This window comes from Nipponia nippon, unplaced genomic scaffold (genome assembly GCF_047370975.1).
Source record: "Nipponia nippon isolate SJK-2023a ecotype South Korea unplaced genomic scaffold, ASM4737097v1 scaffold_1, whole genome shotgun sequence".
NCBI classification, from domain to species: Eukaryota; Metazoa; Chordata; class Aves; order Pelecaniformes; family Threskiornithidae; genus Nipponia; species Nipponia nippon.
Genome location: NW_028262290.1, coordinates 1,408,482 through 1,435,021, shown reverse-complemented (window position 1 = coordinate 1,435,021; position 26,540 = coordinate 1,408,482). Strand labels below are relative to the sequence as shown.

The following is a 26,540-nucleotide window of genomic DNA, read 5'->3' as shown; positions in this document are numbered from 1 at the left end:
CACAGGACAGGGGACACAGGCGACAGGGCCACGGGGGCGCCGGCCGCAGCCCGCGGGGACCCTCCCGCTCCCTCTAGGACCCAGCAGCAGGGGGCGAGGCGGTGCAGCCGCGAGACCCGCCCTCTCCCCTTCATTGGCTACCTGCCTTGCGCTCCGCCTCTCCCTATTGGCCGGCCAGCCGGCGGCAGAGGGGCGGGCCGGAAGCGCCGGCGTGTGGCGGCGCCGCTCTGGGCCGCGCTCCCGCCGTGGCTCTGTGGTGGCGTCCCCTGAGGCGGAAGAGCGGGGCCGGGGCGGCGGCGGACGGTGAGAGCGGGGGATCGGGCGGGTCCCGGCCTCCCCCTGCGGCCTCCCCTCCTCGGCATCGCCCCACAGCCCAGCCTTCCCCCGCCGCCCCCCAGCCCCGCCGCCCCCCGGCCCCTGTGGGGCCCTCCCAGCCCCCTGTTCCCCCCGGTACCTCTGGGACAGGCCCCTGCAGACCCTTCCCCCCACCCCAGCCTCTGTTTATTCCTTTAATTTCGCTTTAGTTTTAATTATTTGGCGCTTTCCACGTCCCCCTCAGCGTAATCCATCAGGTTTCAGCACCATTTAAAACGCCACAAGCCCAAATAGTCGCACATTGGCTTGAATGTGCTTTTATTTCTATTAACCTGGGAGGGAATTGTGCATAGTCTGTTGTTAAAGAGATGGTTTATTCTTGGGTTTGCTGAGGAAAAACGTTTATGCTGGGTTTTTTAACGAGGAAAACGGTTTATTCTGGGTTTTTTAATGAGGAAAATGGTTTATTCTAGGGTTTTTTTATGAGGACAACAGTTTATTCTAGGTTTTTAATGACGAAAATGGTTTATTCTAATTTTTTTATGATGAAAATGGTTTATTCTAGGTTTTTTCCTGCGGAAAATGGTTTATTCTAGTTTTTTTCCTGAGGAAAATAGTTTATTCTAGGTTTTTTGTGAGGAAAACAGTTTATTCTAGGCCGATTTTTTGAGGAAAATGGTTTATTCTGGGTGGGTTCTAGGTTTTTAATGAGGAAACCTGTTTATTCTAGGGTTTTTTTGAGGAAAACAGTTTATTCTAGGATTTTTTTATGAGGAAAATGGTTTATTCTAGGATTTTTTTGAGGAAAATGGTTTATTCTAGGATTTTTTTATGAGGAAAATGGTTTATTCTAGGATTTTTTTGAGGAAAATGGTTTATTCTAGGATTTTTTTGAGGAAAATGGTTTATTCTAGGATTTTTTTGAGGAAAATGGTTTATTCTAGGATTTTTTTGAGGAAAATGGTTTATTCTAGGATTTTTTTGAGGAAAATGGTTTATTCTAGGTTTTCTTTTGAGGAAAACGGTTTATTCTAGGTGTTTTCTTTTGAGGAAAATAGTTTATACTAGGGTTTTTTTATGAGGAAAATGTTTTATTCTGGTTATCCTCTTTTGGCAGCACTTAAAGCACAGTGAGGTTTCTTGTATTCCTTGTGGAGGGAGAACTTTAAAAAAAAAAAAAAAGTAAAATAAACCCGAGGTCCTGACTATGGAAGATTGAATGGGGGGGGTTGGGACACAGAATGTTATTCTTTAATTCTATCCTTTAAAAATCACAGAATTTCAAGCCTTTGCCCCGCCGGCAGAGTTATAAAACGTCAGCAGCGAGCTGCATCGATGGGAAATAAGGGAACTGCTGTGCGGCACGGGATTTCTTCCACTTCCACAGCCTGCTGTCGCCTCACGACTTGCTTATGGCAAAACAAGGGGGCTCGCCCTGGCGTGGCCGCTGCCGGGTACCCCCGTAGAGCCCCGTGACTTCGAGGTGCTCATCCCGGAGGGAATTGCGCTGGATTCCCTGCGGATTTGGTGTTCTGCTGGCAGGAGTCCCTCGGTAGAAAGAAGGAAGAGCGTGAGCGTGGTTTGCAGCACCGTGGTAGGGCCCTGCCTCGGTGCCGCGCGTTCGATTCTCGAATCTCTGGGTTTACAGGTGAAATTAGCCACGTTGGCAAACCCAACTGGATGCTGCTTGAGGAGACCCATGTTTTTTTGGGGGGGTTATTCCGTTTTGAGACCACACCTTCGGCCGCAGCAAACGAGCGTTGCCCAAAAGCAGTACAGCAGCATTTGGATCGGGTCTCCGAGCCATCTTCCCGCCTGCTGAGGTTAAAAAAATAAGAGTGAAAGGGAGACGGCTCCTGTAGGAGGCCGCCCCGATGAGCCCAAACACAAGGAAAGCTCCAGGAGCTGATCAGGCGATTTTTTTTTCCAACACAAGCAGTGATTTACCTTTACCTGATACTTTAAAAAATGAGCTCTCTTGATATTAATCTCTAGCAAAGTCCCCAATAACGCTGCCCTCCTCCTCGCTGAGCGCTGCGCAGCCTTTCTCTTCGACCTCTGCCTACATTTTCCTCCCAACCCACCCGTTTATTTTTCTTGCGAACAGCTGCCTTCGTGCTTCCTGCCGCAATGCCCCGAGTGTGTTTCTACTTCCCTTAATTACAGCTGCTCAATTCCTCCTTTCTCCACTTCAAACTTTTAAGAAACTTCTACCAGGTAGCCCATAGCAGAGACGTCTTTTTTTTTTTTTTCTTAATTTCCTCCATGGCCTAGAAACGGAGATGTCTCTTATTTTCCCTGTATTGGCCAGGTTGGGCCAACCGGTCCTGTCCACCTGCAGGAGGAATTTTCTATATTCACCCCCCCCTTTTTTTTTTTTTTATGTTGCAACAAAAAGTCTGGGTGTCCTGGCTGTGCGTGGTTTCGCCAACAGTGAGATGCAGAGCGGTAAATTGCATGAAAACTGAATTTAACTAGGGTTTAACTAGGGTTTAACTAGAAAGTAAGCACAAAAACGTACTTCTGATTCCAGATATTTGAATTTCTTTTAATACGTTTGTTTTGAAAGATGGGGATCTTCAGTGCCGCAGCATAGTAATGCGGTAGGTGCTGTGCTTAGCGTACGTTTTGAATATTAACGTGCTTTAACGCGACATGGAAGAGCTCTAGTTGCAGACTAGAACTCCCTTTTTTCGAGAATTTTTAAAAGGCAGAATTTAGCCTTTGTCCCACTCCTGCAAGTAAGTACGAAAAGAAAGCAGGAGGTGGAGTTTAATGAGGCCGTTCTGGATCTGCGGCATTGTAGAGAACAGGACAGACGAGATGCAGCTCTTCACAACTTACTGGGAGGGTTTAGTAGTGAAGACGGAGCCAAACTCATCCCGTGGATGCACAGTGGGGACAAGAGGCAACGGGGACAAGCAGGAACGTGGGAAACCTTGGTTAGATGGAATTTTTCCTTTTCCACCAGGAGGGTGGTCAAACCCTCAAGGGACCAGGGAGGCTGTGGGATCTCTGTCGTTGGAGATGCTCAAAACTCAGCTGGGTGAGGCTTTGAGCAACCTGCTTTGAGCGCGGCGTTGGGCTCCGAGACCTCTTCCAACCTGAATTCTTCTGAGATCCCGTGGTATCGCGCATGTATCTTCACTGGCGTGACTCTCTCCTTTCTCACAACCCAGGGGAATGACGATGACCAGCCTCCTGCCTTCGGCAGGGGACGGAAACTGCTATTACATCCTGACAGAAGACTGTGCCTATGGCAGCAAGTACTTCCAGGCTGGGAACATGTGCTTCTGCAGCGAGAGGAGTTACCTGCGCAATTTCTCCGACGACAGGCCCCCGGCTTGCTTCTTGAAAGTTGTCATGCTGGATGACAGCTCCACCGTCACGATAAACATAGAAATCCTTCAACCTGTGCGCGAGGAGGCGGCCGTCTTCCTCCTGGCCATCAGCAGCCACAACGAACGTTTGAACTACTTCTTGGAGAGGCTGAGCCTCGAAGCGGCTCTGCGGGCCGTGCCAGGCCAAAAAGTTATGGTGGATGTCGACCGGCAATATTTCCCTGGTATCATCCGCTACATTGGGAGCATTTACAAAAACACTTCATCTGTGCTGTCTCCGTTCTTCTTCGGGGTGGAGTTACAGGTAAAGTGGCCAACGAAGTAAGTTGCTTATTTTCCCTTTATGTTTGCGTATGTAACGTGCCTTTCTGGTGTGTTTTCAGGGCGAGGGTGAAAACAGAGGGCGCAGCGATGGATCTTATCACGGCACTGAGTATTTCAAGTGTAAGCGGAACTGCGGGATCTTCCTGCCGTTTAGCAGAGTCCAGTTTAGTCCCGCGTCGGATGATGACTATGGGAAACAGAAGGCAAAACCGGACACGGAGGAGGGGGTTCCTGTGAAAGTGGGAGATGCGGTTAGCTTCTACGTGGACGAGGTCCTCACAAAAGGAATAGCGATGGCTGTTTACAGGGAGGGAACCCAATGGTTCGTTAAAGTTTGTCCGGTAAGAGCAGTCTTGCTGCCTTTTCTTGCTTTTGGGGGATTTTTTAAAAAATTATGTTATGGTGGGACATTAAAGAGAAGTGGAAAGAATGTCCAAAAGGGACATAAGGTTACATACAAACTTTCCAGGCCTGTTTGAAAAATTAATTTGTATTCCAGGAATGCCCTATGTCTGATAAAGCATTTAGCTGATAGATATTTTTTTTTTTTTTTCTCTCCTTTCAGGAAGAAGAAGGAACAACTGACATTTTCAGAGAAATCCCTATGGACTCTGTTGTGAAGGAAAGCTTGCAAAGTAGGTTATCCTCAGATGTGTCTGCCCTGTGTATGTTCCTGGGGATTTAGCATTTATTTCTTCTCTGCGTGGTACTAATGAGCCGAAAGTCCAACAAAAGCTTCAGCTAGTCACAACGAAGTCGTTCAGGAGGCAGAGAAGGTCCATAGAAAAGTCTCGAGTTCTGGTTCTCTGCATTAGGCAGCTAAAGCTGAGTCTCCCCATTTATCAAGAAGAAGAAGAGAGACTCTGATTGCAGTGCAGTATTTCCTAGGGCAGAAGGCACCACTGGTTAGAGAGTCTTTAATTAAGCTGTAGAAGGTGGAGCAGGAGCCTTATCCTGATGCCAGACAAACTCAGAAAGGCACAGACGCCAGCAGCGATGGTGTGAGTCATTGGACAAGACAAGAAATTAGTGGAATCTCTCCGTTGCCATCAAAAGACACCGTGCTTCTGTCAGGGCCGGCCCGAGGGGAGCCGTCATTAGACTTGTCACTGAGTTGATTCATCTTGCTAAAGGCAGAAAAATAATTTAGAAATAACCCCCCCTGCTGCCTTTTCAGTAGTCTGAAATGGTTCTGTGAAGGGGTGGCTTAGCTCCAGGGCCTGGAGTGCGCAGCCCTGAGCGGGGAAACAAGGAGCAGGATCATCCTCTCCCAGCCTGTTACACCAGCTTGGCCATATCACGGGGAATTACACCTTATTTCTCTGGTGCTCAGCTTCATGCTTGTCCGTGCGGTCTATAATTTCAAAATAGACCTGGTATTAGGTGAGATCCTGAGGTATCTGTCATGAGGTGTTGACTTCTTACCTCACCTGACATTTTGTATTGCTCACTAGGTTTATTTTCATCGTTCGAGTCCGACATGGGCTTGGGACACCCAAACCAAATGAAACGAGAGATAAGCGAGAGCGGTGAGGAGTGTGAAAGTGGGAATTCATCCCTGGAGGTGAACTCCATGGTCCAGATCACCTTGGACAAGGGAAATCAGGTTTCGGGAATCATCCGCTGGTTGGGCTACCTGCCCCAAATTAAGCACAAAATGGCAGGAGTTGAACTGGTAAGGAGCAAAATATTTCCCGCTGTGAGATTGTATATCAGAACGGGGACGGTCTTGGTTGCCCTTCTCTTCTCCTTCTCTTCTCCTTCTCTTCTCCTTCTCTTCTCCTTCTCTTCTCCTTCTCTTCTCCTTCTCTTCTCCTTCTCTTCTCCTTCTCCTTCTCTTCTCCTTCTCTTCTCCTTCTCTTCTCCTTCTCTTCTCCTTCTCTTCTCCTTCTCTTCTCCTTCTCTTCTCCTTCTCTTCTCCTTCTCTTCTCCTTCTCTTCTCCGACCTTCAGCTTGTGGCTGTGTAGCTCACAGCTTGACCTGGGCCTCTGACAGGTCGGAGTGTGAACTGTGAAGGCAAGCACACAATTGTCCCCTCCCTTAGGCTGGGGAGGAGAGCCTATGGCATGATGTACAAGGGTTGGTTTGCTCTCTTCTAGAGCAATGCTACTGGAATGGGGGACGGAATAATCATGAATCCTATACTGGCGGCATCCATAGGTTCAAAACCTAACCAGAATAAATGAAAACGGTCAGCAAAATGGGACCAAACTTGTACACAGCTCTTAAGATATTAAATGGCCATATGGGGGATTGCACCTCACTCGTGGAAAGCCTGCTCTCGTGTTACGATGTCCTCGCAAGGCTCAGGGCCGGGTCCTGCACGTGGGTCACAACAACCCCATGCAACGCTGCAGGTGTGGGGAGGAGTGGCTGGAGAGCTGCCTGGCGGGAAAGGGCCTGGGGGTGTTGGTTGACAGCCGCCTGAACATGAGCCAGCAGTGTGCCCAGGTGGCCACAAGGGCCAATGGCATCCTGGCTTGTATCAGGAATGGTGTGGCCAGCAGGAGCAGGGCAGGGATCGTCCCCCTGTGCTGGGCACTGGGGAGGCCGCCCCTCGAATGCTGTGCTCAGCGCTGGGCCCCTCACCCCAAGGCGGCCATGGAGGGGCTGGAGCGTGGCCAGAGCAGGGCAGCGAGGCTGGGGCAGGGGCTGGAGCCCAAGGCTGGGGAGGAGCGGCTGGGGGAGCTGGGGGTGCTCAGCCTGGAGAAGAGGAGGCTGAGGGGAGCCCTCGTCACTCTCTGCAACTGCCTGAAAGGAGGCTGGAACCAGGGGGGCGGGTGGTCTCTTCTCCCAGATAACAATCACAGAATCGTTAAGGTTGGAAAAGACCCTTAAGATCATCGAGTCCAACCGTTAACCCAGCACTGCCAAGCCCACCACTAAACCATGTCCTCGAGCACCACGTCTCCCCTTCTTTTAGATACATCCAGGGATGGGGACTCAACCACTTCCCTGGGCAGCCTGTGCCAGGGCCCGACAGCCCTTTCAGTGAAGAAATTGTTCCTAATATCCAACCTAAACCTGTCCTGGCGCAGCTTGAGGCCATTTCCTCTTGTCCTATCACTCTTCTTCCAAGTAACAAGCGATAGGACAAGAGGAAACGGACTCAAGCTGTGCCAGGGGAAGTTTAGGTTGGATAGTAGGAAAACTTCTTCACCAGCAGGGTAGTCAGGCATTGGAAGAGGCTGCCCAGGGAAGCGGTGGAGTCTCCATCCCTGGAGGGATTTAAAAGAAGTGCAGACGTGGTGCTCGAGGACATGGTTTAGTGGTGGGCTTGGCAGTGCTGGGTTAACGGTTGGACTCGATGATCTTAAGGGTCTTTTCCAACCTTAACGATTCTACGATTCTATGTTATTCCTCAATGCTCTTTTCCCAGGATGAAGATAAGGGGGTCACTGCCGGCGAATGGCTGGGCAAATACTACTTCCACTGCGCTCCGAAGCGCGGCCTCTTCGTGAAGCTGCAGTCCTGCCAGCCCGACATTCGCTTCCAGTGTTCGCGCAACAGCGACCTGAGCCTCGTGGATTATAGTAAGTTCTCTGGGGAAAGGGGAGACAGTGCCGCGCTGGGACAAGGCACGCTACCGAGAAGCCTCATGCGCAGTGTCTTAATCAGTGATTTAATGTTCTTCACTTTGAGTGTTTCAAAAAATGTCAGTTTTAAGGATGCTGAGGTTGCCGTGGTGGGGTTTATAGGGAATGGGCTGAGTAATTTAATAGAGGGATAACGTAGACTAGGGCATCGAATATAGGGCAACATACTGTGAATGGCTCTAAAAATGAGGCCTCAGTGGTGTGGATGTGTTGGAGAAGAGGAAGCTGCAGGAAATATTGGGGGGTAACAGAGGATAGAAGTCCAGAGCAACAGTCTTTGCAAGGCATTATGAATGCTGCAAGCAAGGCAGGACTTTTCTGCCTGTGGTTTTCAGGGCAGAAGAAAAAACCGGAGATTTGAATGCGGACAAGTGTTTTAGCTATAGCCTAGCTACCGTATCTTAAATGTTGCGCAAACACAGGCCAAGCGCGTGGCTCTGGAGAATTGGAGGGGGTAACTCGGGCCCGTGGCCAGGATGTCAGGGGATAACGGTGTCGCGCCTGGGAACTGAGAAATAAGGGAGAGCTTGGAAAGGGAGAGAGGATTAAATCAATTTTAATGTAGAGTTTGACGTGGCAAGACATTCACAAGAGGGTGTGGGGAAGAAGAGAGGTCAGTATTTTCATTTGAACAGGAAGAAATTCCTCCAGAGCAGAGAAGACCGTGTGAACGAGCCATTTAGAAACTGTCTTCTCGTTTACAGTCGTCTCATTTACAGGATTTGTGTAGGGACTGCCCAAAATCTAGGAGTAGGGACAAGAAAGAATGTCCTAAGGACGTGCTGAAGAGAGGGGGTTAAATTACAAGGGGAGAATGCTGAAGAAACCAGAAAAGACCAGATTGAGATGCCACCTTTGAAGCGTAAGGAGACAACTGGCCAGCGGGATGAGGCTATTAAAGCACAGTTGCCTGTTTGTCTCCTTGCTGCTGGAGTCACAAGTCTTTCAACAGAGACCCCAAGCTTGCTTATAACACAGCACCAGCTCATTTGTAGCTCTTTTTATCTTCGTTATACTTGGCATAACGATGGCAGAGGCAGTATGGATTGCTAGGGCACGTCTCTGGTGAAGAAGAGATGGTTTGGGTTTGTCTCCATTTCCAGTGGATGAATTGCTAAAGAGTCAAGTCTTCATCCCAGCGTGGTTGAATCCCAGCAGGAGCAGCGCAGAAGAGCGTGGTGCTGATTTCTGAGCGGAGCAGAGCGCTGGGGCATCGGGGAAGGGCAGAGCTGACCCAGACGAGGTGGGAAGCTAAAGGGAGTTGCTTCTGTTGCTTCTCTTGCAGGAGGGCAGGAAGTTCTTCCACAGGCTCCAGACAGTTTTCCTCCCCTCAGGAACGAGGCAGCGGTGCGTGTCCTGCGAGGGCGGATGAAGGGGATCCAAGGCCACTGTAATTCCTGCTATATGGACGCAGCTCTCTTCAGGTAAGGACCTGCTTGGGTGGTGCCGTTTCATTAAATGAGTGCCTTTTTTTTTTAATTGGGCAGAGCCCTAAACTGCAGCACTTCCCTGGACTTCCAAGGCGGCTGGAAATTTAGCCGGTATAGAGCAGAATATAACTGTGTGGAGATGCAGCCTCGATGCTTGCTGCTTTTTGATCTCCTTCCTAATCTGGTAGGTTCTCAGGCCCTGAAATACCTCTCATGAGTACCTAAGGTACCCGTGTGTCTGTCATGCAGGGCGGTGAGAGATCGTAGCTCTCTGGACTTGGACCGTGCTGACTCTGTCACTGGAGGTAATGGCTGGAAACATTTCAAAGAAAGTGCCCAGGAGGTCCCAGCTTCACTGTGCAGCCCTGTTTGGAGAGGAAAAGACTTAGTGGTGCCCCCCCATGAGCAGTTTTGGCTGCAAAGTACGAGATTTCATTCTCTCTGAGCTGTTTCCTTGCTTAATACCAGTGTTCATTAAACCAGATGTGGTTTATGGCACTGCGGAGACGCGCTGTCGCTCACCTTTCTGTAACTGCATGCATGGACTGTTGAGAATAAAAGCCACCAACTGTCACCAGGCACAACAGTTTGGGTCTAACTCTCACTGCAAACCCATCAGGCTTACACAGCGCGCTCTTTCCACAGCCTCTTCTCCTGTACGTCCGTGCTGGACTCCATGCTCTTCAAGCCCTTCCCACTGTGTGACAGGAATGTCCAGAGCATTCTGCGGGATGAGATTGTTAATCCCCTTCGAAAGTGAGTATAGTATGTAGGAATCCTGGAAGTCATCCATCTGCCTTCGTACCTTCTCTGCTGCCCTGCCAGAATGGACCTGTCACTGAGGGAAAGGGTTACCTGCAGGGTTTCTCCTCCCGTTGTTCCCTTCCCCAGGTTGCGAGGGTGTTGTGACTCCTACTGCATGTGCATGAGCCTCTCCTGCTCAGAAGGAAGCCTTGTGAGCTGTAGGTCTCAGTGAAAGGATGAAAGGGGGATTCCTGGGGCTGAGACCACCTCTGCGGAGGAACCCTGGAGCTGATGAAGCAAGGGCATCGCTTTCATCAGCAGTTAGTCCCAAAGGCAGCATGCAATGCCAGGCTGGATGAGGGTAGACCACAGCATGAGAGCTAAATTCTCTGGAATTTGTATCAAAGATACCAGGTTCTTTCCTCATCCTCCCTAGAGAGGCGAGGCATGGAGAGCTGATTGAACATAAGACATTATGTCCTTGAGGACCAGTATCCTGGCACTGGCTGCAGAAATACAACCCTGGGCATTCTGTGATGCTGAGATTTGATTGAGAGCAGCCCTGCATAGAAGGACTTGGGGATAAAAAGTTGGACGTGAACCGGCAACATGCACTCGCAGCCCAGAAAGCCAAGCGTATCCTGGGCCGCATCGAAATCAGCGTGGGCAGCAGGGCGAGGGAGGGGATTCTGCCCCTCTGCTCCGATGTCCTCAGACCCCCCCGCAGCCCTGCCTCCAGCTCGCGGGTCCCCAGCACCAGACAGACATGGACCTGTTGGAGCGGGGCCAGAGGAGGCCACGGAAATGGTCCGAGGGCTGGAACCCCTCTGCTATGGAGAAAGGCTGGGAGAGTTGGGGTTGTGCAGCCTGGGGAAGAGAAGGCTGCGGGGAGACCTTCTTGTGGCCTGTCAGTGCTTAAAGGGGGCTGGTAAGAAAGATGGAGAGAGTTTTTACCAGGGCCTGCAGCGAGAGGACAAGGGGTGATGGTTTTAAACTGAAAGGAGGTAGGGTTAGACTGGACATAAGGAAGAAATTTTTTTACGCTGAGGGTGGTGAGACACTGGCCCAGGTTGCCCAGAGCGGTGGGAGACGCCCCATCCCTGGAAACATTCAAGGCCAGGTTGGATGGGACTCTGAGCAACCTGCTGTAGTGGGAGATGTCCCTGCCCATGGCAGGGGGGTTGGACTGGATGAGCTTTAAAAAGTCCCTTCCAACCCAAACCATTTGATGATTCTATGATTTAAATACACTGGAGAGATTGTCTGCAGCTGCTTCTTGTTTCTAGGACTGGCTTCGTCAGGGCTAGGAGTGTGATGCACCTTAGGGAGCAGCTAACTGAAAAGGGCCAGTGTTCAAGCTTTACCAACGCTGAGAAAGGTAATGTGCTCTCTGGGGCCTTCCCCGGGCTGCTTCGCTGTGCGCCGCCTCATCCAGGCACCAGCCTGACGACTTAATTGTAGGCTTCTCCCAGGCACGTGCATTAATACGCCTGCTGTGCTGTTCGTTTATGTAAAAAATGCACATGTAAAATATTTTCAACTTTTAAAACTCTACAGGCTTTTCAACTGAAATTTGTCCTGAAGTCTGATGGAAAGATAGGAATTGCTGGGGCTCTACCTGGTGGCAGCTGTTGCCAGGAGGGAAGCTCTCTGTGAGCAGAATTTAAACAAGGGAAATATCCTTGACCTTTATACCTTGAGTTATACCCTGATAAATCCATCCCTGATGTCCCTGCTAGAATGCAGCTTGATTTCTCATTTTGCCAGGATCAACTTGTCTTTGAGTTCTGATATAAGTCATTTGAGGTTCCTCAAAGACTCTAGTCTGCTTAAAATAAGACAGAAAACACCTACAGCCGAAACCCACCAACCTCTGCTTGCAATCACCACGTTCCCATCCATGCACAGCAAGGCCCCGTGTAGTTTACAACAAGGAAACGGATTACACCAATACCAAACATCACTGCCGCAACCTCTGAGTACCTGGCTAGTACACAAGTGGCATTGATTCTTCCAGAAACGGCAGGTATCTTGCCAGTGAACAGCACTTGTGCTTTGTGCTATTGTATATTTATTTTAGCCAGGGGATAGTTTAACCATTCGGTTTCTTGAATTTCCATAGCTGACCCTGTTTTCACTTTGAGTTTATACGTTTTCTCTTAGCAGTAACTGTCCGTTAAGGTCTCTGAGACAGTGTTGCTGTCATGGCCCGGCTTGTAAGAGTGCAGTATCTGAGGGCTGGTTTGGGGTTTTTTTTTTCATGCTCACCCTGGGATTTATGCATTAACCAAGCGCTCTCAGCTTTTAGCCCAATTCTCCCCTGACCTAGAGTAAAAGAGGAGATTCCAGGTTCACAAAATGCTGGCTCATGTTTATCCGGCAGCTTTTGCCTTCTGGATGCAGTGGGGCAAGGCAGCGTTCCTGGTGTGGTGTGACCCATGCTTTTCTCTGACCTTCCAGATCCTGAGGAGTTCCTCAATCTCATCATGCATCAGATCCTGGGAATAGAGCCACTCTTGAAACTGCAGTAAGTGTCCCTATCTAAGCGATATGATTTACCCAGGCCAGGCTCGTTAGTTATCCACCTCAAGATCACCGGGTGTTGCTTGCACCTTTTCATCGAGGCTTTGGAGGCACAGGCTCAGGGAGTTGTGTGCAGCTCCTCTCTGCTGTCCGTGTGATCTTGCTTGGTGTGATCTTGTCCCGGGTGACGCATCCAGGAAAAAACACTTCTAAACTCTCCCTGGAGGTGCCGCCTTCAGAAAATGATGATAAAAACCTTGTCTCGTCCTTAGGGAGAGCCAGCAGTGGCTTGAGAAACGTAGTGTCCAACTTCAGCGCAGAACCAGCAGTATCCGACAGCCTTTGGATGCGTTTGGGATGTGTCCAGGCTGTCAAGCTGGCTCAGGTCCTGCAGCCTCTCAAACAGCCAGTCCATGGATGCAGTCCCAGTTTTTCAGGACTCTACAAAGAGGATGAGAGGCTGAAGGAAGCCAAAAATAACTGTGCTGTTCAGAAGCATAGAAGGGGATTGTTCGGTTTCTGTGCTCCTTTGTTGAGACGTCAGTCAAGCCGTAGATCGTGGAGTGCTCGGAAAGGCTGAGCACAAAGACGACTCTGTGCTGCAGCTCCCCTGCAGAGGGTCATCTGAAGGAAATCCTTTCTCTGCTGGCTCAGGGATGTAGGGGTTGTGGGAGATCTTCTGCACACAACTCACCTTTTGAATGCACCGAGCTTTGCTCTGTGGCTTTTCTATGGGCAGTTATACATAGATCTTTCATCCGAGAAGGAGTTTGCTGATTGTGCCGTAGTGCAGTTGATTTTAAAAACATGGAAATGTCTTTTAATATTTACATCGATGAGGGGAAACCGAGTTTTGCTCCTAGGAGCGGGACGTGATGCTGTGGAGTGATACTGAGACTGAAGATGGTACTTGTATCCTCCTCCCATGATACGTATTTAGTATTTCTGGGTGGAAAAAGTGCTTCGTGTCAGTGTTGCGCCAAGCAGCCCTTGGTGCCTTGGGCCCAGAAGCTCTTGCAGGACAAAACCAGTATGTCCTCTGGGAGCTCAGATGTGTGTGGCACCACGTAAACAAGCCCCGTGACCACTCCTTGCAGGTCAGGAGGCCAGAAGGAGCAGGAGTGTTACTGTTACCAGATATTTATGGACAAACAGGAGGATCTGGTGGTTCCCGACGTGCAGCAGTTAGTGGAACATTCCTTCCTGTCCTCTGATCTGAAGCTAGTGGAGGTGAGCCCAGCTACCTTCCGCCTACGCTGCTATCTGCCGCCTCTTTCTTGCTTCCTCCAACGTACCTGTGCCTGCCAGCGAGTCTGCGGTGGGTTTAGTATGTCTTATATCCAACGCTGCAAAGAAGCAGGATACAGCCACAAGAGAGAGGTCTTGGGGAATCTGAGCGTGACCTGGGAAGAGGGCTGTGCTTTCCCTGTTGCCATTTTGTCTTGTGAATAACCAGAGCAGAAAGTCTTTACTCCCAGCAGCAATATGGAGAGAAGAGTCTCTGGGGCTTGTCTCTTCCAGCAGGGTGACTTGTTTGCCTTTCTTTTCCCAGATCCCATCTTGCTTCATTATCCAAATGCCGCGTTTTGGGAAAGAATATAAAATGTTCAGCAAAATCATTCCTTCCTTGGAGCTGGACATAACAGATCTGCTGCTTGACAGTAAGTTGTTGGGCAATGGTAAAAGCTGCTGGCTGAGACTGTGAGCAACCAGGTGATGGGTCTCGCCTCTTCGGGTTGTGAGCAGATGTCAGGTGGGATCACGGCGTGATTCTTCTTCCCTGAACACCAGTTTTGGCAGGACAAGTTGGATTTCAGGTGAGACCTGGAGAAGACGCATCCTCTCGCCCCTGTTGCCCCTGCAGGTCCCAGGGAGTGCTGCGTGTGCGGCGACGTCGCCACCCTGGAGTGTTCGGAGTGTTTCAAAGACAAGGTATTCGCAGCTACGGGCCTGAAGCAGTTCTGCAGCTCCTGCTCCAGACAGGTATTCATTTTCTTTGGCTGCCCACGAAATCTGTCTTGGTGGCTGACGGCAGATTGAACCCTCCAAAATACCCATGTTTCCCCTGCAGCCGTTCAGGTTGGGCACGGAGTGGCCCCTTCCTGAGCATCAGCCCCACCGCCCACGTCGGCTGCGTGAGCGGCGTTAGGTGCCACACATCATCGAACCCTCTGCTTACATAGAATCGTAGAATCGTTTAGGTTGGAAAAGACCCTTAAGATCATCGAGTCCAACCGTTAACCCAGCACTGCCAAGCCCACCACTAAACCATGTCCCTAAGCACCACATCTCCCCGGCTTTTAAATACCTCCAGGGATGGAGACTCAACCCCTGCCCTGGGCAGCCTGTGCCAGTGCCTGACTGCCCTTTCGGGGAAGAAGTTTTTCCTAATATCCAACCTATAGAGCCTAAATGAGCACTGATCCTGCACAGAGTGCTGGGCCCTCCACGCTCTCTCACCAGGAGCATTCCTGCAGCTTTCTGGCCTTTTTTGGAGGGTGGCAGGCTCCCGTCTCAGCTTCTTGCTGCCAGCCTGGTGACACAATGCCATTCCCTGGCATGCAGGGACCGTGGGAGTCAGATCACTGGGAATAAACTGGGGATCTGACCCCTGCACACTCCTCTTTCTGGCAGGCCAGGTTCAGTTCTGCCCGCTCAGCCGTGCCACCTCGTCATCTCTCCTCAGGTTCACTCCCACTACCGACGCAAAACGCACAAGCCGACTAGGCTGCACATCCCAGAAGAGTTTCACAGCCGGAGCTCCCGGGGCAGCCAGCAGGTCCCTCGCGAGAAGATGGAGCTCTTCGCGGTGCTCTGCATCGAAACCAGTCATTACGTCTCCTTTGTGAAATACGGCCCCGAGAACGAACACTGGATGTTCTTCGACAGCATGGCTGACAGGCACGGTGAGGACGTGGTGGTGGGCTCAGAGCTTTGATCGCAGCCGGGCGGTGGGCAGCTGCGAGGGTCTGCAACGCTCATTGCGTAGGTGCTGGTCCATCCGCCTTTTGCTCTGAAGCCCCCTACGCGATTTAGGCTCTCTCTGGACCCTGCTTCTAACAGCGACCATTTAAGTAGACCCCAGAGCTGTGTTCAAACAAGGGCTGTCCTGTGGGCGAGGACTGTTCTCCTGTCCTTTCCCGCTTTCTTGGTGGCCTCCAGATCTCAGCTAAGGCACTACGCTACTGTCGAGCGTGGTGGTATCTGCTTGAGCTGTAGGTGCTCGTCCCTTGGGACCTGGTTTGGACTTTTCTCCTTCTTTCTGGGTTAGGTGATGAAAACGGCTTCAACATTCCCACGGTAACGCTGTGCCCTGAAGTTGCCAAATACCTGGACTTGCCACTGGCTGTGCTGGCCCTGGAGCAACCTCGGGACATGGATGGAGTGGCCAAGCGCCTCTTCTGCGACGCCTACATGTACATGTACCAGAGCAAGAAGATGGCGCTTTACAAATGACACTGCCTTGGGCTCGTGCCGCAGAGCAGCGAGGCGTTGGAAACGTGAGCCTGGATCAACCCTGCAGCTCGTCATCGGTGAAAGCAGCTGAGTCTGGGCACACCGAGCCTGCACTTCTGCCTCTTCTTACCTCTTTCAGTGTCTGGTATCAAGCTATCCACGTCAGCCTCTCTGGGATTGTTAAATCCTGTACCTGGCCTTATCGAGTGATAGTTTGTACTTCTGGCAGACCTGGACTCTGAACTATTGACACTCAAATTCATTCTCATTTCCTACCTTCCCTTTCCACCCTCCTTCCTCCCCAGGCACGCTGCAGCTCTGCCCTACCTCAGAGTCCTCCCCAACAGCCCTTTCTCCCGGCCAGCCCTTCCCTCCAAAACTAAGGACCAGCATCTCATCAAAACAGTTGCAAAGAGCACAAGAAAACCACAGCCTCGCCCTGCGTAAGAGATCCCCGCGTGGACTTGCCGAGTGAGAAAACCAGCAGGTGTGAGCTGCGCCGGCGCGGTTAAGAGATGGGTCAGGTCAACGGTTTTTCTTGAGGTCTGGGATGTGACCCCGCGCCTAAAGCCGGGTCCCTGAATTGTCTGCGCTTCCTTTATCCAGCACTAATGCTCTGGCACTTTTACCCACCATTCCTTATTTTCAGCCATGAGATTAATCGGATGCGTTGAGCTGCAAATATGCTTTAAAAATGTGTATTTTGTAAGAACAAAGCTGGAAGAAAGATGGAGCAAAGGAAGAGCGTGTCAGCTCATTAGGTTTCCTCTTTTTTTGTGAAGTCTCCGCTATTGCTACATGATCCGGTGTTTTACCCTCACTTTTAGCACTTTCTGTCCTATCTTTGCATCTGCTTCTGAGATCTGTGCCAAAGACCAAAACCCGAAGGCCAAGGGCAAAAATGGAAAAAAAGGAGCATTCTTGGATTTTCTGCCCTGACTGCAGTAAGGTTTAGGGTCTCTGGGTGGGAACTGGTATTCCTGAGCTAAAATAACTTAAATTTGCTAAGTGGGGGTTCTCTGCCGTTAAGCACATACTGTCACGGCAGTGGGAAGCTGTTACGGGAGTCAGTGACACGAATGGCGTTGCCCGGATTCCAGATTGCACCGACAGGACACCAAAACCTTGAGGGACACATCCAGGAGCCCCAGATGTGCAGCTGTAATCTCCCTCTTGCTCTTTTTTTTTTTTTTGTTGTTCCTTTTTAGTGCAGGGTGCATAATTGTAATACGCAGCCTGTGGCTTTGTAGCGGTCCTGTTGGCTCGGGCCACGCAATACGCGTGGTTTAGGATCTTTTTTTTTTTTTTTTTGCTGACAGCAGGGTCGTGATGCTAACAGGACCTCAGCAGCTTGATGGCTGCATCGGCTTTCTGGTGTGTCCCTTATTTCTGTGCGTGGTGGCTACAAAGGACAGCTGGTGTGCAAGGAACCCAGATCGTTAACGCACGGTTCATGTTTTGAGAGCAATGCTGTCCAATTCAGCTTCCAAATGTCCTCGATGAGCGTTTGGGCCTCAACACCAAGTTGACCACAAGGCAGCAACGTGTCCTCATGGTGCAGAAGGCGAACGAGGTCCTGGGCTGCGTTTGGAGAAATGTTGCCAGCAGGTCAAGGGAGAGGCACTGATAAGGCCACCCCTGGAGTACTGGGTCCAGTTTTGGGCTTCCCAGTACGAGAGAGATGAAGAGAGGCCAACAAAGGGCCACAAAGATGCGTGGAGCATCTTGCCGAGGAGGAAAGGCTGGGAGAGCTGGGACTGTGCAACCTGGAGAAGAGAAGACTCGAGGGAATCTCATCAATGTTTATAAAGACCCGAAGGGAGGGTGCGTAGAGGACAGAGCCAGGATCTTCTCCGTGGTTCCCAGTGCCAGGACCGCTGTCTTTATTCATCGGCTTAAAGTTGCTCTTCATTCCCTCTCTCCTAAGAACTCGGGACAATCCCTGCTCAGGTACGCCGGGGGTTGGGCTCTTTGATCTCTGGTGCTTCTGCTCTAAAAATGTACGTTTTAATAGCAAACTGGTCTTGGTTTTCCTGGCAGTTTTTTTCCTCTCTTAAAATGTTAAGTGTGATACAGTGCCCACGGCTGGAGCACTGCAACAGGGAGGCCCAGCCTGTTGGGGTTTTTAGAAACAAGAGACCACCAGGCCTTGTTCGTTAAATTATTTTAATTTTTTTTCCCCCCATCAACATGTCCTGTAAAGATCTAAACCACGGCTGCTCCTGGGAGGGGGTGCGATGCGGGCAGAGGGTTGGTGCCTGGGGATGCGTGGGTGCATCTCGCTGGGGACTTCCCTCTTGCCCTCCCTCCTTTTCCGATGGGTGGCTCAGCTCTGCGTCCGTACATTTTACAGATCTCCCCGTTACAGATTTGGGCAGGGTTAGAGAAAATACGCGCGTCTCGGAGACGATCTACCCCCAGTGCTGCTAGAAAGGGGTTTTCGCTGCAATTAGAGTCATGGGATGCCATGAAATGGGGCTGTGAGGCACCTGCTGTGGCCACCCCCGGGTGCTTTCATGGGTCAGAACTTGCTTTTTCATTCCAACTTTATTCAGTCATAAACCGTGAAGTGAAGGACGGTGACTTAAATGTTCAGGCTGAAGGCACCGAGTGTTTTGAAGGACCAGGGCAGCCACACAGCATGGCCGTGGTGGGTAAAGGCCTTTATTTCATTTTTTGCTTAGGATGAAGTTAATTGTGAGGATTAGTACCCCTCTTCCTCTAGGAACATCAGGGGAGAGAGTGCAGGCACCGACCTGGAGCCGGCCTCCACCCCCCAGGGAACGCAAACGAAATGGAAAGAGAGAAAACGTGGCCACAAAGCCTAGACTAGGAAGCGCAAAGTGCATCTGCCACGGGTGTCCCACAGGATGTGGGTTAGGGGACAAGCTGGTCCCTCCCATGGTGGACCCCTTCTTGTGCACTCAAGACTTGGTCTCTCGTGCCCCTGAGGAGCATGGGCTGCCACCACAGAAAGTGCAGGGTGTGGCAGGGCCACCAAGGTGGGCAGCGCTGCCTTAGGAGAAGGCACAGGGTGTGGCAGGGCCACCAAGGTGGGCAACACTGCCATGGCAGAAGGTGCAGGGCTGGCAGGGCCACCAAGGCAGGCAGGGAAGGACTGTCGCTTCCAGAGGACATGGGGGCAGCTGCCTCCCAGCTCTGCTTGCTCCATCCCTTTCTGCCCAGCTTTGTTGCTGGGAGCCCTTCCAGTTCCTGCAGGGTCCTTGGATCAGCACCACGCAGCAGCAACGTCACTAGAACCATTCATTCCCAATTAGTCACCTGGCCTTTAAAAGGGCACGGAGGAAGAGCTGGTTAGGCAGGGGCTGTTCCCGGCGTGGGCTGGCACAGGGTGGGGGGCGAGCGGGGACCCCCTCACTGGCTGGCCTGCTGCAGCTCGGCGAGGAGGCGGTGCAGCCTCTCCGTCACGGCCACCTGCCACGGGAGCGAGAGGGGACGGTGAGCGTGCGCTCCCCAGGGGGGACTGCAGCCCCATATCCACGCACCGCTGCAGCTCCGCGGTGGAGCCACGCTGGCTTTGCTCAGGCCACCGGGGCCAGGCAGGGTTCCGGGGTGTGTACCGACGGTGCCTGGCAAGTGGCGGACGTACCGGGTAGGGCTGTGGCTCATGGAGCCGCCGGTGAGCAGGGTTGAGCAGACTGAGGGACGCCTGCGCGTAGCTCCTCACCTCTGGCAGGCTGGGCAGCGGCTCACACACCTGCGGGACAGAGATGGGTGACCGTGGCCATGTGGGGGTGCTGGCCACCCAGCCCCAATCCCCAACGAGCCAGCTCCAGGCTGGACTCCAATGCCACCATGCCCAGGGTGGCACCTGGGTGGTTGTGACAGGGGCCATCTCAGATGCAAGGAAAGGCTGGGGTTTAACCCTTTGATGCTGCCATTACTGCCAGGACACCACCACCCCAGCTCGGTCCTTCACCCAACGGGGGGGAGGACACCCCAGCACCAGAAGGCAGAGCCACACCTGACCTGGCCATCTCTGAAGTACGTGCGATGGAGGGGCTCCACGGCGGTGGGCACGACCTTGCTGGCCTCGCCGAGCCGCCCCAGGACACGGACCACCAGCTCCTGCCCCGCGCTGGGCGAGGGCTCCTCCTCCAGGGCCATGAGGTCCATGAAGGGGTGACCTGCAGGGGTGCCAGGTTAGGGGCCAGTGAGTGCGCGGGACACCAGGGACAAGGTTATGGAGCAGGAGGGGGACACAGGTCAACAGGACAGAACCATGGCAAGGGTGTCCCAGCTCACCGGCAGCGTCGTAGAGCCGATAGATCGTCTTAGTCCCTGGGATCGTCATCTTCTCCTCCTCTTCTGTGAGTTTCAAGCATGGGGAGCCGTTGACCTCCACCAGCTGTAGGAGAAGGAGGTTATGGGGATGGGCACCTTATTTTTGTCGCACTCACCAGCTCATGCGGGTGCTGGGGACCGTGCTGAGCTCTGTCCCCTCTGTGTGTGGCCCCACATGGTGGGGAGGCCTCAGATACAAACCAGCTGAATAAATCATTTAAAAAAACCCCCTCAAACCACCCCAAAGATGGCCATCCTGCCTCCTCCTGCCTGCACGCTTCCCGTTACAGCCGTCTCATGACCATCATCTCCAAGAAGGACACGGTGGGATCGAGTGCCCCCACAGCAAGTTTGCAGATGACGCCAAGCTGGGCGAAGCAGTTGATTCCCTTGAGGGAAGGGATGCCATCCAGAGGGACCTTGATGGGCTGGAGGAGTGGGCCCAGGTGAACCTCATGGAGTTCAACAAGGCCAAGGGCAAGGTCCTGCACCTGGGTCGGAGCAATCCCCAGTATCAGCACAGGCTGGGGGATGGAGGGATGGAGAGCAGCCCTGAGGAGAAGGACTTGGGGGTGCTGGGGGATGAAAAATGGGACGTGAGCCGGCAATGTGCGCTCACAGCCCAGAAAGCCAAGCGTATCCTGGGCCGCATCCAGAGCAGCGTGGGCAGCAGGGCGAGGGAGGGGATTCTGCCCCTCTGCTCCGATGTCCTCAGACCCCCCCGCAGCCCTGCCTCCAGCTCGCGGGTCCCCAGCACCAGACAGACATGGACCTGTTGGAGCGGGGCCAGAGGAGGCCACGGAAATGGTCCGAGGGCTGGAACCCCTCTGCTATGGAGAAAGGCTGGGAGAGTTGGGGTTGTGCAGCCTGGGGAAGAGAAGGCTGCGGGGAGACCTTCTTGTGGCCTGTCAGTGCTTAAAGGGGGCTGGTAAGAAAGATGGGGACAGACTTTTTAGTAGGACTTGCAATGATAGGACAAGGGGTGATGGTTTTCAACTCAAAGAGGGGAGAGTCAGACAAGATCTAAGGAAGAAATTTTTGACGCTGAGGGTGGTGAGACACTGGCCCAGGTTGCCCAGAGCGGTGGGAGATGCCCCATCCCTGGACACATTCAAGGCCAGGTTGAATGGGGCTGTGAGCAACCTGATCTGGTTGAAGATGTCCCTGCCCATGGGAGGGGGGGGGGTTGGACTGGATGAGCTTTAACAAGTCCCTTCCAACCCAAACCCTGCTGTGGTTTGATGACGTTGGCCTCGCAGCAGCGTCCCTTAGGGCCGGAGCCCCCTTTGCTCCTTGGCCGCAGCTGTGCGAAGCCCAGGAGCCCCCACGCAGGGCAGGGCGCTGCCGCCCCTACCTTGTAAACACAGCCCAGCGACGGCTGCAGGGGACACGTCACCAGGTTTGTCCCAACGCCGATGACGTCGATCTCGCTCCCCTGGTGCGGCAGAGAAGACGGCGGCCATCAACACAGCGCAGCCTTGCCACTGGTTTTTAAGCCCACACCAAAACCGGAGCCACGGGGCAGGTCAGAGGATGCGCTGCCTGAAGGTGCCTGGTGTCTGTCTGTCTGTCTGTCCCACCCAAAATGCTTTTTTTTTTCTTTTTTTTCCCCCAGCTTAGAAACTCTTCTCTATTCTCACCCAGGGAGACCGTCCCAGGTGGCTCTCGTGTCCACCCCACCCACCCCAAACCTCAGCGGCACCAGCAAAAGCCAGGGTGACGCCCCAGCCCCAACAGCAGCTACCTCACCTCCCGGCTGAACTCCTCCAGGCTCCGCTCACTGATGTCGTTGCTGACGGCGATGGGGACGGTCTCAAACCAGGGCACCTGGAAGCTGGAGAGGGGCAGGGGAGCAAGCGAGGGTTTGGGGGGACCCCTGGCTCTGCTCGCAGCACCCCCCTGAGCAGCGAGGGCTCCCACCCCGGCAGGACAAGGCGCTGGGGTGCCCACGGTGGGGACACTGGGGACTGGTGGCAGCCAACCCCGGCTTGGTGGAGGACTCACTGCGCACCGCAGGCTCGCAGCGCTCGGCGGACCTCCTTGGACTGCCGGGCCAGGTCCCCGCTGTCCAGGCGCACCCCGATAGCCCGGTACCCCAGCTGGTGCAGGGCCAGCGCCACGGCACAGAAGTTCGGCATGCCGCTCCTGGCGTGGGCGAGGAGAGGGTTAGTGTCCCTTGCCTGGTGGGACAGGGACCCAGGGCAGGTCCAGCAGCAGGCCCAAGCCCTGCGTCACACAACAGGGATGCTGCCAGGTGGAAACATCCCTCCTTCAAGGCCACCAAGCAAGCAGGGACACATCTGTCCCCTCTGCCACGGTGGCAAAGCCACCCGGTGTCCTCACCTCCTGACGCAGTACGTGTCCAGCAGCCCCTGGAAGTCCCGCGGGAAGGTGATGGCGTAGGACACGAAGGCGGCCAGCTCGCCCCGGTTCGCCTTCTCGGCTGGGGTCTGCAGCAGCTCGCACACCCGCCCCAACCACGACTCTGCCAGGGCCAGGAAATCCACGGGCTCTCCTCCCGCCAGCGGTGACAGCTCCTGCCCAGGGGACACGGGCATTGCGCACACCGTGGCATCCTCCACGGCACCGGGAGCGCGGCCACGGGCAGAGCATCCCATCCCCTGCCCACGGTGACGCTCACCCGGGGCTGCACTTCCTCCAGCGATGTGAAGGACATGATGAAGGAGTGGGCGACGGTGCCGCGCACTGGGATGCCGTAGAGCTTCCCCGCCAGGATGTTACTGGTGTAGTCAAAGCCTGTGAGGAGGGATGGGGAGACACACGGGTGATGGCGTGGCCGCAGTGCTGCGGAGCACCGCGGGGCAGCACTCACCCCCGATGTAGGAGTACTTGGAGGCTGAAAGGGCACCGTCCGGCCCCTGAGCACGACGAAGCCCGATCTCCATCAGCTTCACCTCCGGGCTGGTGAGGAGTCGGAAGCGAGCGGCATTCGTAGCTACCAGGCTGGGGAGGAAGGGACCGGTCACACCAAGCCAGGCCGAGCACGGAGCCAGCGCACAGCCCAGGGTGGGGAGGGCTCCGGGACCCTCTGCGCTCGACCGCAGCCGTTGCGCCAGGAGGTGGCAGGGACCGCAGTGGGACTCGGAGGGTTTGGCAGAGCAGGGACAGACGCGGCCCTACCTGGCGTAGCTGACCAGGCACAGCAACGTCGTCTCCAGCAGCTGCACCACCAGCAGCGGCCCCTTCACCTGCAGGAACGGGACCTGCGGGGACAGCCGGGCGGTGACGTCCCCGTCCTCCCCGGGGACACAGGAGCCAACCAAAGCCCCCCCGAAGCAGGGGAGGGTACTGAGCTCGTCCCACCCTGGCGAAGACGACGGAGCCCTCCGGCACGGCGGAGACGGTCACCTCCGAGGCGTCCAGGCTGGCCAGGTAATCGAAGAAGGCGTCCTCCGTGGTGCTGGGCAGGACGGAGCGCAGGTAGGCGACGTCTGCAGGGACAGAGCTCAGCGGGCACCGGGGTGGGTGGTCCCCGAGCCGTGGTCCCGTGGCACAGGTCAGGCTGGAGGGAGTGACCCCCCCATGCCAGGGGCAGGTGACAGCGCCGGGGCAGGGGTGTCCCCAGCCCTTGGAGGGCACCATGGCCCTGCCACGTCCCCTCTGAGGGACTGGCCCTGGGAGCACTGTCCTCCTGGAGGGTGTCCCAGTGTCCCCCAAGTCTTCTTGAGGGCTGTCCATGTCCATGTCCCCTGAAGGGTCCCCCTCTCCCTCAGGTCCCTCTGAGGGATGTCCCTGTTGTCCCCCTGTCCCTCTTTAGCCTTCCCTGTCCTTCCAGCTTCTCCTGAAAGATGTCCCTGTCACCACCAGATCCCCCGAGGGGTCTCCTGGTCCCTCTGAGGGACGTCCCTGTCCCCCCCGAGGTGTCCCACTCTCCCCTTAAGGGACGTCCCTGTCCCCACCAACCCACCAGTTCCCACTGAAGGGTCCCCCTGTCCCTCAGGTCCCTCTGAGGGATGTCCCTGTCCCCACCAGGTCCCCTTGTCCCTCTGAGGGATGTCCCTGTCCCCACCAGGCCCCCCCGTCCCTCAGATCCCTCTGAGAGATGTTGCTGTCACTTGGAGGGTTGTCACTGTCCCCACCAGGTCCCCTTGTCCCTCTGAAGGATGTCCTTGTCCCCACCAGGCCCCCCTGAAGGGTCCCCCTGTCCCTCAGGTCCCTCTGAGGGCTGTCCCTGTCCCCACCAGGTCCCCCTGAAGGGCTGCCCTGTCCCTCAGGTCCCTCTGAGAGATGTCCCTGTCCCCCCCAGGTCCCTCTGAGAGGTCTCCTGGTCCCTCTAAAGGATGACCCTGCCCCCCCCCCCCCCCCCCGGTCCCCCTGTCCCTCAGGTCCTTCTGTGGGCTCTGTCCTGCCCCAGGTCCCCCTGAGCGCTGTCCCTGTCCCCTCAAGGTCCCCCTGTGGGCTCTGTCCTGCCCCAGGTCCCCCTGAGCGCTGTCCCTGTCCCCTGCAGGTCCCCCCGTCCCCCGCAGGTCCCCCTGAGCGCTGTCCCTCTCCCCCACCGCAGGCCCCCCGTCGCTTCCCCCCCCGCCGCCCCTCAGCCCCACGCACCGGCGGCGGAGAAGCGGAAGGCGCGGAGGCAGCGCAGCGCCTCGGCCAGGCCGGCGGCCAGCGCCAAGGTGCCGCGGAAGGGCCCGCGGCGGAAGAAGAGCTCGGCGGCGGCGGGGGCGCGGTGGCGGCCGGCCCGCCAGTGCCCGTAGGCCATGGTGAGCTGGTAGAGGTCGGTGAGCGGCGCCATGGCCCGGCCGCGCCGCCGCGGGGCAGCCTGGGAGCGGCGGGCGGGGGCGCGGGCGGCCGCGGACACGGGTGGGGTGCGAGGGGCAGCGGGCACCGGGGATGGCGGCGCACGGGGGACGGGGGACACGGGGCACCGGGGATGGCAACCCACGGGGGGGACACAGGGACACGATGGCACCGGGGATGGCGGCACACGGGGGACACGGGGACATGATGGCACCGGGGAGGGCGGCACACAGGGACACGGGGATGGCAGCCCCCCCCGGGGGACACGATGGCACCAGGGATGGCAGCATGTACGGGACACGGGGCACTGGCGATGGCATCACACAGGGGACATGGGGTGGGGCACACAGGGACGGCAGCCCCCGGGGGGACACGATGGCACCGGGGATGGCAGCCCACAGGGGACACAGGACACGAAGAGACAGCAGCCCACAGGGGACACGATGGCACCAGGGATAGCAGCGCACAGGGGACACAGGGATGGCAAGCCACGGGGGACACAAGGCACCAGGGATGGCAGCACACGGGGGACACGGGGACATGATGGCACCAGGGATGGCAGCATGTAGGAGACACAGGGCACTGGCGATGCCAGCCCACGGGAGACACAGGACACAATGGCACCAGGGATGGCAGCACACAGGGCACACGTGGCACCAGGGATGGCAGCACGGGGGGCACCGGGCATATGGCACACCGCACACCCAGCGCTGGGCACGCACGGCCCCAGCTGTGCCAGCACCCAGAACCCCAGGGACTCTGGGGACAGCAGCACATGGGACACTGGGCACCCCCAGCACCAGGCACCTGGGACACCGGGCACACAGGACAGCAGGCACCGGGGGCACTGGTGGCTTAAGGGACACATGGCACAGGGGGGAGGGCAGCACACAGGGGCCACATGGGCCACAGCAGGGAGAGGGGTGCACAGGACCCTGGGCACAGGGAAGGGTGGTACAAGGGACACGGGGCACCAGAGATGGGAGCGGACGGGGACACAGGGCAGGAGGGGTGGCAGCACCGGGGACCAGGCTTATGCAGCACTGCATGCCCAGCACCGTGCGCACCAGGCATCCCAACACCAAGGACAGGGCAGACACCACACCCCAGGTGTGACAAAACACTGGCCACGCCAACACCAGGGCAAGGGACACCACGCACAGCAGGCACCGCAGGCGTCGACCCCGGCACTGCGCGTGCCACCACCAGCCCCAGGGGACACGCCAGGCGCCGTGCTCGGTACCCCAGCACACACTGGGCACGGAGCAGGCAGGCCCCAGACAAACCCACACCAGGTACCGCATGCGCAGGGCACCGCTCCCTGCGCACCTGCAGGCAGGGGACATCGGGCACAGGGCACCACGCACAGCCAGGAAAGCTGGCGCTGAAGTCATTGTCACTTGGCTGTCGCGTACTGCGCAGGCCGGGCGCCGCTGCGGCTTCGTCCGGTGCTTGCAGCGCAACCCCACAGCACTTGCCCCTTTGCTCAGCGTTCACACCCTGCAACTCGCACCCGACCTTGGACTCTGGCGGTGCACCGCGCGTCCCTAGGGTTCGAAACGCCTCCTGCCTCCCCTTCCCCCAGGCCACGCTCAGCCACGAACCAAAGGATTGGCTGAAGTGACCTGTGCAGGACAGCGAGGGGAAACGAGGGAGGAAATTAAACCCCAAACCAGCAAGGCTGAATGTTTCCTGGTGATTCGTCCTGTCGTTTTTTTTTTTTGTTGTTTTGTTTTGGGTTTTTTTGG

General features: G+C 55.2%; 2 protein-coding genes across 3 annotated transcripts; one reads left to right on the top strand and one right to left on the bottom strand.

Moving 5' to 3' along the window:
* The first annotated feature begins 202 nt into the window (after positions 1–202).
* LOC104020600 (ubiquitin carboxyl-terminal hydrolase CYLD) lies at positions 203–18,112 on the top strand. Of its 2 annotated transcripts, XM_087737509.1 has the most exons (16): positions 207–303; positions 1,593–2,763; positions 3,495–3,960; positions 4,040–4,321; positions 4,546–4,615; positions 5,435–5,655; positions 7,360–7,513; positions 8,862–9,000; positions 9,652–9,762; positions 11,037–11,128; positions 12,211–12,277; positions 13,371–13,503; positions 13,826–13,934; positions 14,138–14,256; positions 14,960–15,179; positions 15,545–18,112. In XM_087737509.1, exons 3-16 carry the CDS (start codon positions 3,499–3,501, stop codon positions 15,727–15,729), a joined length of 2,364 nt encoding a protein of 787 aa, XP_087593635.1. In that variant the 5' UTR covers positions 207–303; positions 1,593–2,763; positions 3,495–3,498; the 3' UTR covers positions 15,730–18,112. The 2 variants fall into 2 exon arrangements, with proteins under 2 accessions (XP_087593551.1, XP_087593635.1); XM_087737425.1 differs by lacking the exons at positions 1,593–2,763; positions 11,037–11,128 and adding an exon at positions 9,256–9,428 and having other exon boundaries at positions 203–303.
* A 261-nt stretch (positions 18,113–18,373) lies between these two features.
* On the bottom strand, positions 18,374–24,798 carry NAPRT (nicotinate phosphoribosyltransferase). The gene is made up of 13 exons (XM_087737616.1): positions 24,601–24,798; positions 23,359–23,486; positions 23,176–23,258; positions 22,868–22,998; positions 22,676–22,791; positions 22,378–22,571; positions 22,039–22,179; positions 21,784–21,868; positions 21,389–21,469; positions 19,996–20,098; positions 19,720–19,877; positions 19,340–19,447; positions 18,374–19,164 (listed from the first exon to the last, which is right to left on the bottom strand). Exons 1-13 carry the CDS (start codon positions 24,785–24,787, stop codon positions 19,105–19,107), a joined length of 1,575 nt encoding a protein of 524 aa, XP_087593742.1. The 5' UTR covers positions 24,788–24,798; the 3' UTR covers positions 18,374–19,104.
* Between the last annotated feature and the right edge of the window lie 1,742 nt (positions 24,799–26,540).